General features: G+C 43.7%; 1 protein-coding gene across 1 annotated transcript in view; it reads left to right on the top strand.

The window, feature by feature from the left end:
* Nucleotides 1-17149, top strand: part of LOC140065333 (uncharacterized) — a 48300-nt gene that overhangs the window by 12801 nt on the left and 18350 nt on the right. Inside the window, exons 5-6 of the mRNA XM_072112923.1 lie at nucleotides 614-736; nucleotides 3198-3365. Of these exons, the coding sequence (XP_071969024.1) occupies nucleotides 614-736; nucleotides 3198-3365 (291 nt within the window). The remainder of the gene's footprint in view (nucleotides 1-613; nucleotides 737-3197; nucleotides 3366-17149) is intronic.

Below are 17149 nucleotides of genomic sequence, written 5' to 3'. Positions count from 1 at the left end.
AGATAGATAGATAGATAGATAGATAGGAGATAGATAGATAGATAGATAGATAGATAGATAGATAGGAGATAGATAGATAGATAGATAGATAGATAGATAGATAGATAGGAAATAGATAGATAGGAGATGGATAGGAGATAGATAGGAGATAGATAGATAGATAGGAGATAGATAGATAGATAGATAGATAGATAGGAGATAGATAGATAGATAGATAGATAGATAGATAGATAGGAGATAGATAGATAGATAGATAGGAGATAGATAGATAGATAGGAGATAGATAGATAGATAGATAGGAGATAGATAGATAGATAGGAGATAGATAGATAGATAGGAGATAGATAGATAGATAGATAGATAGATAGATAGATAGATAGGAGATAGATAGATAGATAGATAGATAGATAGATAGGAGATAGATAGATAGATAGATAGATAGGAAAGGCAATGGTCAGATTTGCACCTTTTTTAAAATTTGCGCTTAATAAGGCTCCAAAAAACCTGCATATAACAAAGAGCCAAAACGACAAAGACAAATGAGGAGCAAAGAATAGACTCAGAGAAGAGGAATAAGATAAATGACCCCCATGTCCCGCTCTCTGTGTTACAGGTTGTCTCTCTTTGGATTGTTCCGTCTGCAATGATTTATCGGATAATAGTTGTTCTGGCCCAAGTTCTGAGACCTGTACCGGAAACAAGAACTGTTCAGAAGTTTCTTTCTTTGCAAAAGCAGGTAATAACTTTCCATTTATAGGCAATTATTGGAAGCATAAGAGCAGAAGAATCCCCCTGGAGGGTTCCTCTGGATTGGGGGGATTGATTGGGTCTCAGGTTCTGGATCTGACTCTAGGTCTGGTCCTTGTGCCTTGTAGTGTGTGGTCTAGGAGGTGGAATAGGTTCCAAACTTTGAAGGTGTTTAGGGCTTGTTACCACATTGTTGCACAGGCGGTCCCCTACTTACAGACGACCCCTAGTTAAAGACGGACCCCTCTGCCCCCTGTGACCTCTCTGGATGTTACTATAGTCCCAGACTACAATGATCAGCTGTAAGGTGTCTGTAATGAAGATTTATTGATAATCCTTGGTCCTATAACAGCAAAAAATGTTAAAAATCCAATTGTCACTGGGACAAAAAACAAAAGTTGTCTGGAGCTACAATTATAAAATATACAGTTTTGACTTACATACAAATTCAACTTAAGTAAAATCCCAAGGAACCTATCTAGCAGATAACTGCCTGTACCAGGTTCAGCACCATGGACAGCGCTCACGAGCCTGAGACTATTCTGCAACCTCCAATTAACTCCTTCACGCCGCAGCCTTTTCCGTTTTTTGCGTTTCTTTTCTGTTTATACAGAGATGGGTTTTGTGTCTTGTGATCTGTGGGTCACGTGGTTCTTCCTTGTGTCTGCAATGTATCAGGAAGCTGGAAAACACTTAAAATGAGTTACAATGTTTCTTTTGTGTTTCTGTTTGGCTTCTCTGCGGGATGAGATGATGTTCTCAGTGGTAAAAGTCCGGGGACACAGTGGGGGTCATTTACTAAGGTAGTAAGAAAAAAAACAAAAGGGTAGATCGGCACTCACTGGGTCCGTTAAAATTCTTCAGCAATTTTTATTCATCCGTAATAAGGGCAATACATGTCGCGGAGCTTGCACTTACCTTCACTAGGAATAGGCCGGTGAACTTCAGTGCATTCCGGGGAACTTCAGCGCAGCAGCGCCACCTGGTGGACGTCGGAGGAACTGCCTTAGTGAATCGCCGGAAGATCCAAATCCACCGCAGAGAACGCGCCGCTGGATCGCGAATGGACCGGGTAAGTAAATCTGCCCCAGTAACTTTATTATTACTTGTAACTCAAATCTTTATGGGTGATTAAAAAAAAGGGCAAAATAGGCTGAAAATTTGGCATTTGGAGGTTTTTCTCCGTATGTGATGCTCTTTAGTATAGTTTGATAAATCGGTCAATTTGAGAACGTGACGAAACCTAACATGTTTGTGGTTTTATTTATTTGTACAGCGTGTGTTCTGTACTGGAAAAGTGTGTGCAGGGGGGGATGGGGGGGGGGGGGGAGGGGGGGAGGGTGTGGTATTGGAAGTGAAGAGACCCCCACTGAACTACAACCCCCCTCAGGTCAGGTATGAAATGTCTGATCTAGAATTCCCTCTTTTATGTGAAATCTCACCTGTTTACCTATAAACAGTCCTCCAAAGTCAGGCAAATATGACTCTTTTCACAGGAAATAAGTCAAGTTTAGTGGTTGCAGGAGCAGTGTCACTTCAGAAGCCCCCTATCTCCTGTTCTATAGCATCTGGAAACGCTTCTGGTGTCATATTAAAGGTTTTGTGCGGCTGATCACTTGGGGTCCGGTAGCAGAGATCCCTTGTGGTTGGTAGAATGGGTCGATCTTCCCTGTATGGTTGGGACTGTGAGGATTGGCTTGACCTGTTAGTTGTCCTAGATGCATAGACACCAGATGAGGGGGAGGTCTTTATAGTAATGGGACCCCTGTAAATCTATGGGGGTCATTAATCTTTGGGTACGTTCTTTGCTTTTTCTTTAGTTTCCGGCTCATCAGGTTCTTGATGTATTTGCCTTTGTGTTTAATCTGGCTTTTTAGTCTGCAGAGTTTTTATGACGTTAATTTTTTTAAAAGCTGCACAAAATTTAGCGCGGCTTATATATTTGAAGACCGTCTGCATCTCCGCACTATTGTGTGCACATGTTCAGACACAGGCAGAGGCGCAATTCTACAGCAGCTCAGCCCTGGCATAGAAGTGCCCATCCGGCACAGCGCTTCACAGCCACCCGCCGCCGGATATGATGACGCACTTAGTGTGTGATAAATGTGTGAGGATAAATCCCCCTACAGAGTCTGGAAAGTTCTGGAAATTATAAATTGAGTTTTGTCAGGATTAGGCCTCATTCACACGGCCGAAATGGGGACCGAAGATCTGCCCCCACAGATTTCAATGTCCCGGTGGGCACATGGGGCATCACTGCACCGTAATCGTGGCGGGCGCCGCTCCTCTGCCTATGGATGGAGGAGAAGTTACGAGCGCTCACCCCTCCTCCGCCCCACCCTGTGCTCGCCCCCAGCATCCGATCAAGGCGAGCGCATGGTTATGTGAATAAGCCCTTAGAGATACGCAGCAGATTCTCCAGTGTGATGTCTTCATTGTCTCTTTAATAGGAAACCAGGAGGAGAAGAGAATGGTGAAGAGCTGTGAGATGGGATCCGCCATAAACAGCCTCTCCCTATCCAGCGCCTTCGGAATAAGGATCGTTGCATTGAAGAAAATCTGTGACTCCTCCATGTGCAACAAAGAAGACACGAAGCTAAGCCCCCCTAACGAGCCAGGTAATGGTAATGGGGGCCATGAAGGAGCCGTAAGGATGGTAATGGCCGCCTTGTCTATCCATAATCATAGACTCCCGTGTGTGCACAGGAGGAGGAGCCACTTATATGACTTGTATTCTACATTATTTAGTGGTTTTCACCTATGGATTCTCCATTTCAAATAGTCAGGTGTCTCAGAGCTGCAGACCGGCTGCTGTGCTGCATCTCCAATAGACAAAACAAGAGCTTGTGCTCCTTATCCTTAAGCAGCATGAAGGACATTATACAGCAGTGATAAATACTATAAATATAAAAGAAAACACCTTTGGGGAAATAGAAAAACAACCATTAGCTGCAGCAGCCTCTATATGTGACTGCCTGCTTCCTTCATACATGGTGGCTATTAATAAATAAGGTAGTAATATCCTGAGCTCCTGTTATTGGTGGCTGTTTTTACCTAATGCAGTAGTCTTCTGACATCCTCACAGTGGTGGCTGAATATACAGTATATAGTAATCTCCTGAGCTCCCCCTAGTGGTGGCTGTATATACAGTATGTAGTAATCTCCTGAGCTCCCCCTAGTGGTGGCTGTATATACAGTATGTAGTAATCTCCTGAGCTCCTCCTAGTGGTGGCTGTATATACAGTATGTAGTAATCTCCTGAGCTCCCCCTAGTGGTGGCTGCATATACAGTATGTAGTAATCTCCTGAACTCCTCCTAGTGGTGGCTGTATATACAGTATGTAGTGATCTCCTGAGCTCCTCCTAGTGGTGGCTGTATATACAGTATGTAGTAATATCCTGATCTCCCCCTAGTGGTGGCTGTATATACAGTATGTAGTAATCTCCTGAGCTCCCTCTAGTGGTGGCTTTATATACAGTATGTAGTAATCTCCTGAGCTCCCCCTAGTGGTGGCTGTATATACAGTATATAGTAATCTCCTGAGCTCCCCCTAGTGGTGGCTGTATATACAGTATATAGTAATCTCCTGAGCTCCTCCTAGTGGTGGCTGTATATACAGTATGTAGTAATCTCCTGAGCTCCGCCTAGTGGTGGCTGTATATACAGTATGTAGTAATCTCCTCAGATCCTCCTAGTGGTGGTTGTATATACAGTATGTAGTAATCTCCTGAGCTCCCCCTAGTGGTGGTGTATATATAGTATGTAGTAATCTCCTGAGCTCCCCCTAGTGGTGGCTGTATATACAGTATGTAGTAATCACCTGAGCTCCCTCTAGTGGTGGCTGTATATACAGTATGTAGTAAACTCCTGAGCTCCCCCTAGTGGTGGCTGTATATACAGTATATAGTAATCTCCTGAGCTCCCCCTAGTGGTGGCTGTATATACAGTATATAGTAATCTCCTGAGCGCCCTCTAGTGGTGGCTGTATATACAGTATGTATTAATCTCCTGAGCTCCCCCTAGTGGTGGTGTATATACAGTATGTAGTAATCTTCTAAACTCCCCCTAGTGGCGGCTGTATATACAGTATGTAGTAATCTCCTGAGCTCCTCCTAGCGGTGGCTGTATATACAGTATGAAGTAATCTCCTGAGCTCCCCCTAGTGGCGGCTGTAAATACAGTATGTAGTAATCTCCTGAGCTCCCCCTAGTGGTGGCTGCATATACAGTATGTAGTAATCTCCTGAGCTCCTCCTAGTGGTGGCTGTATATACAGTATGTAGTAATCTCCTGAGCTCCTCCTAGTGGTGGCTGTATATACAGTATGTAGTAATCTCCTGAGCTCCTCCTAGTGGTGGCTGTATATACAGTATGTAGTAATCTCCTAAGCTCCTCCTAGTGGTGGCTGTATATATAGTATATAATAATCTCCTGAGCTCCCCCTAGTGGTGGCTGTATATACAGTATGAAGTAATCTCCTGAGCTCCCCCTAGTCGTGGCTGTATATGCAGTATGTAGTAATCTCCTGAGCTCCCGCTAGAGGTAGCTGTATATACAGTATGTAGTAATCTCCTGAACTCCTCCTAGTGGTGGCTGTATATACAGTATGTAGTAATCTCCTGAGCTCCCCCTAGTGGTGGCTGTATATACAGTATGTAGTAATCTTCTAAACTCCCCCTAGTGGCGGCTGTATATACAGTATGTAGTAATCTCCTGAGCTCCTCCTAGTAGTGGCTGTATATACAGTATGAAGTAATCTCCTGAGCTCCCCCTAGTGGCGGCTGTATATACAGTATGTAGTAATCTCCTGAGCTCCTCCTAGTGGTGGCTGTATATACATTATGCAGTAATCTCCTGAGTTCCCCCTAGTGGCGGCTGCATATACAATATGTACTAATCTCCTGAGCTACCCCTAGTGGTGGTGTATATACAGTATGTAGTAATCTCCTGAGCTCCCCCTAGTGGTGGTGTATATACAGTATGTAGTAATCTCCTGAGCTCCCCCTAGTGGTGGTGTATATACAGTATGTAGTAATCTCCTGAGATCCCCCTAGTGGTGGTGTATATACAGTATGTAGTAATCTCCTGAGCTCCTCCTAGTAGTGGCTGTATATACAGTATGAAGTAATCTCCTGAGCTCCCCCTAGTGGCGGCTGTATATACAGTATGTAGTAATCTCCTGAGCTCCTCCTAGTGGTGGCTGTATATACATTATGCAGTAATCTCCTGAGTTCCCCCTAGTGGCGGCTGCATATACAAAATGTACTAATCTCCTGAGCTCCCCCTAGTGGTGGTGTATATACAGTATGTAGTAATCTCCTGAGCTCCCCCTAGTGGTGGTGTATATACAGTATGTAGTAATCTCCTGAGCTCCCCCTAGTGGTGGTGTATATACAGTATGTAGTAATCTCCTGAGCGACCCCTAGTGGTGGTGTATATACAGTATGTAGTAATCTCCTGAGCTACTCCTAGTGGTGGCTGCATATAGAGTATGAAGTAATCTCCTGAGCTCCCCTAGTTGTGGCTGTATATACAGTATGGAGTAATCTCCTGAGCTCCCCCTAGTGGTGGTGTATATACAGTATGTAGTAATTTCCTGAGCTCCTGTTATTGGTGGTTGTTTTTAACTAATGCAGTAGTCTTCTGACATCCTCACAGTGGTGGCTGAAAATACAGTATGTAGTAATCTCCTGTGCTCCCCCTAGTAGTGGCTGTATATACAGTATGTAGTGATCTCCTGAGCTCCCCCTAGTTGTGGCTGTATATACAGTATGTAGTAATCTCCTGTGCTCCCCCTAGTAGTGGCTGTATATACAGTATGTAGTGATCTCCTGAGCTCCCCCTAGTTGTGGCTGTATATACAGTATGTAGTAATCTTCTAAACTCCCCCTAGTAGCGGCTGTATATACAGTATGCAGTAATCTACTGAGCTTCCCCTAGTGGCGGCTGTATATACAGTATGTAGTAATCTCCTGAGCTCCTCCTAGTGGTGGCTTTATATACAGTATTTAGTAATCTCCTGAGCTCCTCCTAGTGGTGGCTGTATATATAGTATAAATTAATCTCCTGAGCTCCCCCTAGTGGTGGCTGTATATACAGTAGGAAGTAATCTCCTGAGCTCCCCCTAGTGGTGGCTGTATATACGGTATGTAGTAATCTCCTGAGCTCCCGCTAGTGGTAGCTGTATATACAGTATGTAGTAATCTCCTGAGCTCCTCCTAGTGGTGGCTGTATATACAGTATGTAGTAATCTCCTGAGCTCCCCCTAGTGGTGGCTGTATATACAGTATGTAGTAATCTTCTAAACTCCCCCTAGTGGTGGCTGTATATACAGTATGTAGTAATCTCCTGAGCTCCTCCTAGTAGTGGCTGTATATACAGTATAAAGTAATCTCTTGAGCTCCCCCTAGTGGCAGCTGTATATACAGTATGTAGTAATCTCCTGAGCTCCTCCTAGTGGTGGCTGTATATACATTATGCAGTAATCTCCTGAGTTCCCCCTAGTGGCGGCTGTATATACAATATGTACTAATCTCCTGAGCTACCCCTAGTGGTGGTGTATATACAGTATGTAGTAATCTCCTGAGCTCCCCCTAGTGGTGGTGTATATACAGTATGTAGTAATCTCCTGAGCTCCTCCTAGTGGTGGCTGCATATAGAGTATGAAGTAATCTCCTGAGCTCCCCTAGTTGTGGCTGTATATACAGTATGGAGTAATCTCCTGAGCTCCCCCTAGTGGTGGTGTATATACAGTATGTAGTAATTTCCTGAGCTCCTGTTATTGGTGGTTGTTTTTACCTAATGCAGTAGTCTTCTGACATCCTCATAGTGGTGGCTGAATATACAGTATGTAGTAATCTCCTGTGCTCCCCCTAGTAGTGGCTGTATATACAGTATGTAGTGATCTCCTGAGCTCCTCCTAGTTGTGGCTGTATATACAGTATGTAGTAATCTTCTAAACTCCCCCTAGTAGCGGCTGTAAATACAGTATCCAGTAATCTCCTGAGCTCCCGCTAGTAACGGCTGTATATACAGTATGTAGCAATCTCCTGAGCTTCTCCTAGTGGTGGCTGCATATAGAGTATGAAGTAATCTCCTAAGCTCCCCTAGTTGTGGCTGTATATACAGTATGTAGTAATCTCCTGAGCTCCCCCTTGTGGTGGCTGTATATACAGTATGTAGTAATCTCCTGAGCTCCTCCTAGTGGTGGCTGTATATAAAGTATGTAGTGATTTCCTGAGCTCCTCCTAGCGGTGGCTGTATATACAGTATGTAGTTATCTCCTGAGATCTTCCTAGTGGTGGCTTTATAAACAGTATGTAGTAATCTTCTGTGCTCCCCCTAGTGGTGGCTGTATATACAGTATGTAGTAATCTCCTGAGCTCCCCCTAGTGGTGGCTGTATATACAGTATGTAGTAATCACCTGTGCTCCCTCTAGTGGTGGCATATATACAGTATGTAGTAATCTCCTGAGCTCCCCCTAGTGATGGTGTATATACTGTATGTAGTAATCTCCTGAGCTCCCCCTAGTGGTGGTGTATATACTGTATGTAGTAATCTCCTGAGCTCCCCCTAGTGGTGGCTGTATATACAGTATGTAGTAATCTCTTGAGCTCCTCCTAGTGGTGGCTGTATATACAGTATGTAGTAATCTCCTGAACTCCCCCTAGTGGTGGTGTATATACAGTATGTAGTAATCTCCTGAGTTCCCCTAGTGGTGGTTGTATATACAGTATGTAGTAATCTCCTGAGCTCCCCCTAGTGGTGGTGTATATACAGTATGTAGTAATCTCCTGAGCTCCCCCTAGTGGTGGTGTATATACTGTTTGTAGTAATCTCCTGTGCCCCCCCCCTAGTGGTGGTGTATATACTGTATGTAGTAATCTCCTGAGCTCCCCCTAGTGGTGGCTGTATATACAGTATGTAGTAATCTCCTGAGCTCCCCCTAGTGGTGGCTGTATATACAGTATGCAGTAATCTCTTGAGCTCCTCCTAGTGGTGGCTGTATATACAGTATGTAGTAATCTCCTGAGCTCCCCCTAGTGGTGGTTATATATACAGTATGTAGTAATTTCCTGAGCTCCTCCTAGTGGTGGCTGTATATAAAGTATGTAGTAATCTCCTGAGCTCCTCCTAGTGGTGGCTGTATATACAGTATGTATTAATCTCCTGAGCTCCCCCTAGTGGTGGCTGTATATACAATATGTAGTAATCTCCTGAGCTCCTCCTAGTGGTGGCTGTTTATACAGTATGTAGTAATCTCCTGAGCTCCCCTTGGTGGTGGTTGTATATATTGTATGTAGTAATCACCTGAGCTCCCCCTAGTGATGGCTAATCTCCTGATCTCCCCCTAGTGTTGGCTGTATATACAGTATGTAGTAATCACCTGAGCTCCCCCTAGTGGTGGCTGTATATACAGTATGTAGTAATCTCCTGAGCTCCTCCTAGTGGTGGCTGTATATACAGTATGTAGTAATCTCCTGAGCTCCCCCTAGTGATGGTGTATATACAGGATGTAGTAATCTCCTGAGCTCCCCCTAGTGGTGCTGTATATACAGTATGTAGTAACCTCCTGAGCTCCTCCTAGTGGTGGTGGCTGTATATCCAGTATGTAGTAATCTCCTTAGCTCCCCCTAGTGGTGGCTGTATATACAGTATGTAATAATCTCCTGAGCTCCTCCTAGTGGTGGCTGTATATACAGTATGTAGTAATCTCCTGAGCTCCCCTAGTGGTGGCTGTATATATAGTATGTAGTAATCTCCTGAGCTCCCCCTACTGGTGGCTGTATATACAGTATGTAGTGATCTCCTGAGCTCCTCCTAGTGGTGGCTGTATATACAGTATGTAGCAATCTCCTGTGCTCCCCCTAGTGGTGGTGGTTTATATACAGTATGTAGTATTTTCCTGAGCTCCCCCTAGTGGTGGCTGTATATACAGTATGTAGTAATCTCCTGAGCTCCCCCTTGTGGTGGCTGTATATACAGTATGTAGTAATCTCCTGAGCTCCCGCTAGTGGTGGCTGTATATACAGTGTGTAGTAATCTCCTGAGCTCCCCCTAGTGATGGCTGTATATACAGTATGTAGTAATCTCCTGAGCTCCCCCTAGTGGTGGCTGTATATACAGTATGTAGTAATCTCCTGAGCTCCCCCTAGTGGTGGTGTATATACAGTATGTGGTAATCTCCTGAGCTCCCCCTAGTGGTGGCTGTATATACAGTATGTAGTGATCTCCTGAGCTCCTCCTTGTGGTGGCTGTATATACAGTATGTAGTAATCTCCTGAGCTCCCTCTAGTGGTGGCTGCATATATAGTATGTAGTAATCTCCTGAGCTCCCCCTAGTGGTGGCTGTATATACAGTATGCAGTAATCTCCTGAGCTCCCCCTAGTGGTGGCTGTATATACAGTATGTAGTGATCTCCTGAGCTCCTCCTAGTGGTGGCTGTATATACAGTATGTAGTAATCTCCTGAGCTCCCTCTAGTGGTGGCTGTATATATAGTATGTAGTAATCTCCTGAGCTCCCCCTAGTGGTGGCTGTATATACAGTATGTAGTTATCTCCTGAGCTCCTCCTAGTGGTGACTGTATATACGGTATGTAGTAATCTCCTGAGCTCCCCCTAGTGGTGGCTGTATATACAGTATGTAGTAAACTCCTGAGCTCCCCCTAGTGGTGGCTGTATATACAGTATGTAGTAATCTCCTGAGCTCCCCCTAGTGGTGGCTGTATATACAGTATGTAGTGATCTCCTGAGCTCCTCCTAGTGGTGGCTGTATATACAGTATGTAGCAATCTCCTGTGCTCCCCCTAGTGGTTGTGGTTTATTTACAGTATGTAGTATTTTCCTGAGCTCCCCCTAGTGGTGGCTGTATATACAGTATGTAGTAATCTCCTGAGCTCCCCCTTGTGGTGGCTGTATATACAGTATGTAGTAATCTCCTGAGCTCCCCCTAGTGGTGGCTGTATATACAGTATGTAGTAATCTCCTGAGCTCCCCCTAGTGGTGGTGTATATACAGTATGTGGTAATCTCCTGAGCTCCCCCTAGTGGTGGCTGTATATACAGTATGTAGTGATCTCCTGAGCTCCTCCTTGTGGTGGCTGTATATCCAGTATGTAGTAATCTCCTGAGCTCCCTCTAGTGGTGGCTGCATATATAGTATGTAGTAATCTCCTGAGCTCCCCCTAGTGGTGGCTGTATATACAGTATGCAGTAATCTCCTGAGCTCCCCCTAGTGGTGGCTGTATATACAGTATGTAGTGATCTCCTGAGCTCCTCCTAGTGGTGGCTGTATATACAGTATGTAGTAATCTCCTGAGCTCCCTCTAGTGGTGGCTGTATATATAGTATGTAGTAATCTCCTGAGCTTCCCCTAGTGGTGGCTGTATATACAGTATGTAGTTATCTCCTGAGCTCCTCCTAGTGGTGACTGTATATACGGTATGTAGTAATCTCCTGAGCTCCCCCTAGTGGTGGCTGTATATACAGTATGTAGTAATCTCCTGAGCTCCCCCTAGTGGTGGCTGTATATACAGTATGTAGTAATCTCCTGAGCTCCCCCTAGTGGTGGCTGTATATACAGTATGTAGTTATCTACTGAGCTCCTCCTAGTGGTGACTGTATATACAGTATGTAGTAATCTCCTGAGCTCCTCCTAGTGGTGACTCCCCTTGTTGCTCAGCTCATCCATTGAGTCAGGAGAGATACATACAGGAGCTCAGCTCATACATCTATTGAGATAGGAGAGGTGACCTTTATCCCCTCTGATCTTGGTGACAAGTTTATGATATTGAAAATGGGACAATGCCAAAAAAATGTCCCCTTGTAAAATCAAGGCAAACAGCGACATGATCCAGGAGGAAATATTTATCTGTCACAAAGGTTGTAACATTTACATAGGAATACACCCGGCGTCTCAGAGCGGGAAATGTATATCGAATAATCCAAAATGTAACAATATGATATTGTAAAAATATAAAAATCGGCATGAAAAGATAACCTTCAAAGTGTTTTTTACAAAAAGATACTGACAATTATAACCTCTGAGATGTCGGGGTCACGCATGACCACTGCATCAGAGAGGTGGCTGCCTATATCATATATACATCGAATTCAAATATACACCTCAATGTAAGCAGCTTCCACCCTAACAAACCCGTGTATCTCTCCTCTCTGTATGTGATGAGGTGTGTAATAGATGTGTATTAGATGTGTATTCAGACCTTTGTGTATGTTGTTAGTAGCAGCAGGACTGTGATATATGTAATAGTACGTTAATATGTTGATTTAATGGCTGCATTTATATACATGTACAGTATAACAGAAGATAATGAAGTAATATATATTCAGTGAAATTTCCAGAAGACGACCCCTCTTGAGAAAACCCCCCCACCCCAAAAAAAGACCATTTTTCCTATTATGTTGTATGGAAACTTCCCCCATATGAACAGATCCCCCCAATAAACCCCAATAAAGTTTTCTGTGCATAATGTTCTGTTCTGCTCCTAGTCCTCTCTGTACATAATGTTCTGTTCTGCTCCTAGTCCTCTCTGTACATAATGTTCTGTTCTGCTCCTAGTCCTCTCTGTACATAATGTTCTGTTCTGCTCGTAGTCCTCTCTGTACATAATGTTCTGTTCTGCTCCTAGTCCTCTCTGTACATAATGTTCTGTTCTGCTCCTAGTTCTCTCTGTACATAATGTTCTGTTCTGCTCCTAGTCCTCTCTGTACATAATGTTCTGTTCTGCTCCTAGTTCTCTCTGTACATAATGTTCTGTTCTGCTCCTAGTCCTCTCTGTACATAATGTTCTGTTCTGCTTCTAGTCCTCTCTGTACATAATGTTCTGTTCTGCTTCTAGTCCTCTCTGTACATAATGTTCTGTTCTGCTCCTAGTCCTCTCTGTACATAATGTTCTGTTCTGCTCCTAGTCCTCTCTGTGCATAATGTTCTGTTCTGCTCGTAGTCCTCTCTGTACATAATGTTCTGTTCTGCTCCTAGTCCTCTCTGTACATAATGTTCTGTTCTGCTCCTAGTCCTCTCTGTACATAATGTTCTGTTCTGCTCCTAGTCCTCTCTGTACATAATGTTCTGTTCTGCTCCTAGTCCTCTCTGTACATAATGTTCTGTTCTGCTCCTAGTCCTCTCTGTACATAATGTTCTGTTCTGCTCCTAGTCCTCTCTGTACATAATGTTCTGTTCTGCTCCTAGTCCTCTCTGTACATAATGTTCTGTTCTGCTCCTAGTCCTCTCTGTACATAATGTTCTGTTCTGCTTCTAGTCCTCTCTGTACATAATGTTCTGTTCTGCTCCTAGTCCTCTCTGTACATAATGTTCTGTTCTGCTTCTAGTCCTCTCTGTACATAATGTTCTGTTCTGCTCCTAGTCCTCTCTGTACATAATGTTCTGTTCTGCTCCTAGTCCTCTCTGTACATAATGTTCTGTTCTGCTCCTAGTCCTCTCTGTACATAATGTTCTGTTCTGCTCCTAGTCCTCTCTGTACATAATGTTCTGTTCTGCTCCTAGTCCTCTCTGTACATAATGTTCTGTTCTGCTCCTAGTCCTCTCTGTACATAATGTTCTGTTCTGCTCCTAGTCCTCTCTGTACATAATGTTCTGTTCTGCTCCTAGTCCTCTCTGTACATAATGTTCTGTTCTGCTCCTAGTTCTCTCTGTACATAATGTTCTGTTCTGCTCGTAGTCCTCTCTGTACATAATGTTCTGTTCTGCTCCTAGTCCTCTCTGTGCATAATGTTCTGTTCTGCTCCTAGTCCTCTCTGTACATAATGTTCTGTTCTGCTCCTAGTCCTCTCTGTACATAATGTTCTGTTCTGCTCCTAGTCCTCTCTGTACATAATGTTCTGTTCTGCTCCTAGTCCTCTCTGTACATAATGTTCTGTTCTGCTCGTAGTCCTCTCTGTACATAATGTTCTGTTCTGCTCCTAGTCCTCTCTGTACATAATGTTCTGTTCTGCTCCTAGTCCTCTCTGTACATAATGTTCTGTTCTGCTCCTAGTCCTCTCTGTACATAATGTTCTGTTCTGCTCCTAGTCCTCTCTGTACATAATGTTCTGTTCTGCTTCTAGTCCTCTCTGTACATAATGTTCTGTTCTGCTCCTAGTGCTCTCTGTGCATAATGTTCTGTTCTGCTCCTAGTCCTCTCTGTACATAATGTTCTGTTCTGCTCCTAGTCCTCTCTGTACATAATGTTCTGTTCTGCTCCTAGTCCTCTCTGTACATAATGTTCTGTTCTGCTCCTAGTCCTCTCTGTACATAATGTTCTGTTCTGCTCCTAGTCCTCTCTGTGCATAATGTTCTGTTCTGCTCCTAGTCTTCTCTGTACATAATGTTCTGTTCTGCTCCTAGTCCTCTCTGTACATAATGTTCTGTTCTGCTCCTAGTCCTCTCTGTACATAATGTTCTGTTCTGCTCCTAGTCCTCTCTGTACATAATGTTCTGTTCTGCTCCTAGTCCTCTCTGTACATAATGTTCTGTTCTGCTCCTAGTCCTCTCTGTACATAATGTTCTGTTCTGCTCCTAGTCCTCTCTGTACATAATGTTCTGTTCTGCTCCTAGTCCTCTCTGTGCATAATGTTCTGTTCTGCTCCTAGTCCTCTCTGTACATAATGTTCTGTTCTGCTCCTAGTCCTCTCTGTACATAATGTTCTGTTCTGCTCCTAGTCCTCTCTGTACATAATGTTCTGTTCTGCTCCTAGTCCTCTCTGTACATAATGTTCTGTTCTGCTCCTAGTCCTCTCTGTACATAATCTTCTGTTCTGCTCCTAGTCCTCTCTGTACATAATGTTCTGTTCTGCTCCTAGTCCTCTCTGTACATAATGTTCTGTTCTGCTCCTAGTCCTCTCTGTACATAATGTTCTGTTCTGCTCCTAGTTCTCTCTGTGCATAATGTTCTGTTCTGCTCCTAGTCCTCTCTGTACATAATGTTCTGTTCTGCTCCTAGTCCTCTCTGTACATAATGTTCTGTTCTGCTCCTAGTCCTCTCTGTACATAATGTTCTGTTCTGCTCCTAGTCCTCTCTGTACATAATGTTCTGTTCTGCTCCTAGTTCTCTCTGTACATAATGTTCTGTTCTGCTCCTAGTCCTCTCTGTACATAATGTTCTGTTCTGCTCCTAGTCCTCTCTGTACATAATGTTCTGTTCTGCTTCTAGTCCTCTCTGTACATAATGTTCTGTTCTGCTCCTAGTCCTCTCTGTACATAATGTTCTGTTCTGCTCCTAGTCCTCTCTGTACATAATGTTCTGTTCTGCTCGTAGTCCTCTCTGTACATAATGTTCTGTTCTGCTCCTAGTCCTCTCTGTACATAATGTTCTGTTCTGCTCCTAGTCCTCTCTGTGCATAATGTTCTGTTCTGCTCCTAGTCCTCTCTGTACATAATGTTCTGTTCTGCTCCTAGTCCTCTCTGTACATAATGTTCTGTTCTGCTCCTAGTCCTCTCTGTACATAATGTTCTGTTCTGCTCCTAGTCCTCTCTGTACATAATGTTCTGTTCTGCTCCTAGTCCTCTCTGTACATAATGTTCTGTTCTGCTCCTAGTCCTCTCTGTACATAATGTTCTGTTCTGCTTCTAGTCCTCTCTGTACATAATGTTCTGTTCTGCTCCTAGTCCTCTCTGTACATAATGTTCTGTTCTGCTCCTAGTCCTCTCTGTACATAATGTTCTGTTCTGCTCCTAGTCCTCTCTGTACATAATGTTCTGTTCTGCTCCTAGTCCTCTCTGTACATAATGTTCTGTTCTGCTCCTAGTCCTCTCTGTACATAATGTTCTGTTCTGCTTCTAGTCCTCTCTGTACATAATGTTCTGTTCTGCTCCTAGTCCTCTCTGTACATAATGTTCTGTTCTGCTCCTAGTCCTCTCTGTACATAATGTTCTGTTCTGCTTCTAGTCCTCTCTGTACATAATGTTCTGTTCTGCTCCTAGTCCTCTCTGTACATAATGTTCTGTTCTGCTCCTAGTCCTCTCTGTACATAATGTTCTGTTCTGCTCCTAGTCCTCTCTGTACATAATGTTCTGTTCTGCTCCTAGTCCTCTCTGTACATAATGTTCTGTTCTGCTCCTAGTCCTCTCTGTACATAATGTTCTGTTCTGCTCCTAGTCCTCTCTGTACATAATGTTCTGTTCTGCTCCTAGTTCTCTCTGTGCATAATGTTCTGTTCTGCTCCTAGTCCTCTCTGTACATAATGTTCTGTTCTGCTTCTAGTTCTCTCTGTACATAATGTTCTGTTCTGCTCCTAGTCCTCTCTGTACATAATGTTCTGTTCTGCTCCTAGTCCTCTCTGTACATAATGTTCTGTTCTGCTTCTAGTCCTCTCTGTACATAATGTTCTGTTCTGCTCCTAGTCCTCTCTGTACATAATGTTCTGTTCTGCTCCTAGTCCTCTCTGTACATAATGTTCTGTTCTGCTCGTAGTCCTCTCTGTACATAATGTTCTGTTCTGCTCCTAGTCCTCTCTGTACATAATGTTCTGTTCTGCTCCTAGTCCTCTCTGTACATAATGTTCTGTTCTGCTCCTAGTCCTCTCTGTACATAATGTTCTGTTCTGCTCCTAGTCCTCTCTGTGCATAATGTTCTGTTCTGCTCCTAGTCCTCTCTGTACATAATGTTCTGTTCTGCTTCTAGTCCTCTCTGTGCATAATGTTCTGTTCTGCTCCTAGTCCTCTCTGTACATAATGTTCTGTTCTGCTCCTAGTCCTCTCTGTACATAATGTTCTGTGCTGCTCCTAGTCCTCTCTGTACATAATGTTCTGTTCTGCTCCTAGTCCTCTCTGTACATAATGTTCTGTTCTGCTCCTAGTCCTCTCTGTACATAATGTTCTGTTCTGCTCCTAGTCCTCTCTGTACATAATGTTCTGTTCTGCTCCTAGTCCTCTCTGTACATAATGTTCTGTTCTGCTCCTAGTCCTCTCTGTACATAATGTTCTGTTCTGCTCCTAGTCCTCTCTGTACATAATGTTCTGTTCTGCTCCTAGTCCTCTCTGTACATAATGTTCTGTTCTGCTCCTAGTCCTCTCTGTACATAATGTTCTGTTCTGCTCCTAGTCCTCTCTGTACATAATGTTCTGTTCTGCTCCTAGTCCTCTCTGTACATAATGTTCTGTTCTGCTCCTAGTCCTCTCTGTACATAATGTTCTGTTCTGCTCCTAGTCCTCTCTGTACATAATGTTCTGTTCTGCTTCTAGTCCTCTCTGTGCATAATGTTCTGTTCTGCTCCTAGTCCTCTCTGTACATAATGTTCTGTTCTGCTCCTAGTCCTCTCTGTACATAATGTTCTGTTCTGCTCCTAGTCCTCTCTGTACATAATGTTCTGTTCTGCTCCTAGTCCTCTCTGTACATAATGTTCTGTTCTGCTCCTAGTCCTCTCTGTACATAATGTTCTGTTCT

This window comes from Engystomops pustulosus, chromosome 6 (genome assembly GCF_040894005.1).
Source record: "Engystomops pustulosus chromosome 6, aEngPut4.maternal, whole genome shotgun sequence".
In the NCBI taxonomy this organism is placed as follows: domain Eukaryota; kingdom Metazoa; phylum Chordata; class Amphibia; order Anura; family Leptodactylidae; genus Engystomops; species Engystomops pustulosus.
Note: the sequence above shows the minus strand (reverse complement) of the source record. Positions and strands in the feature narration are given on the sequence as shown.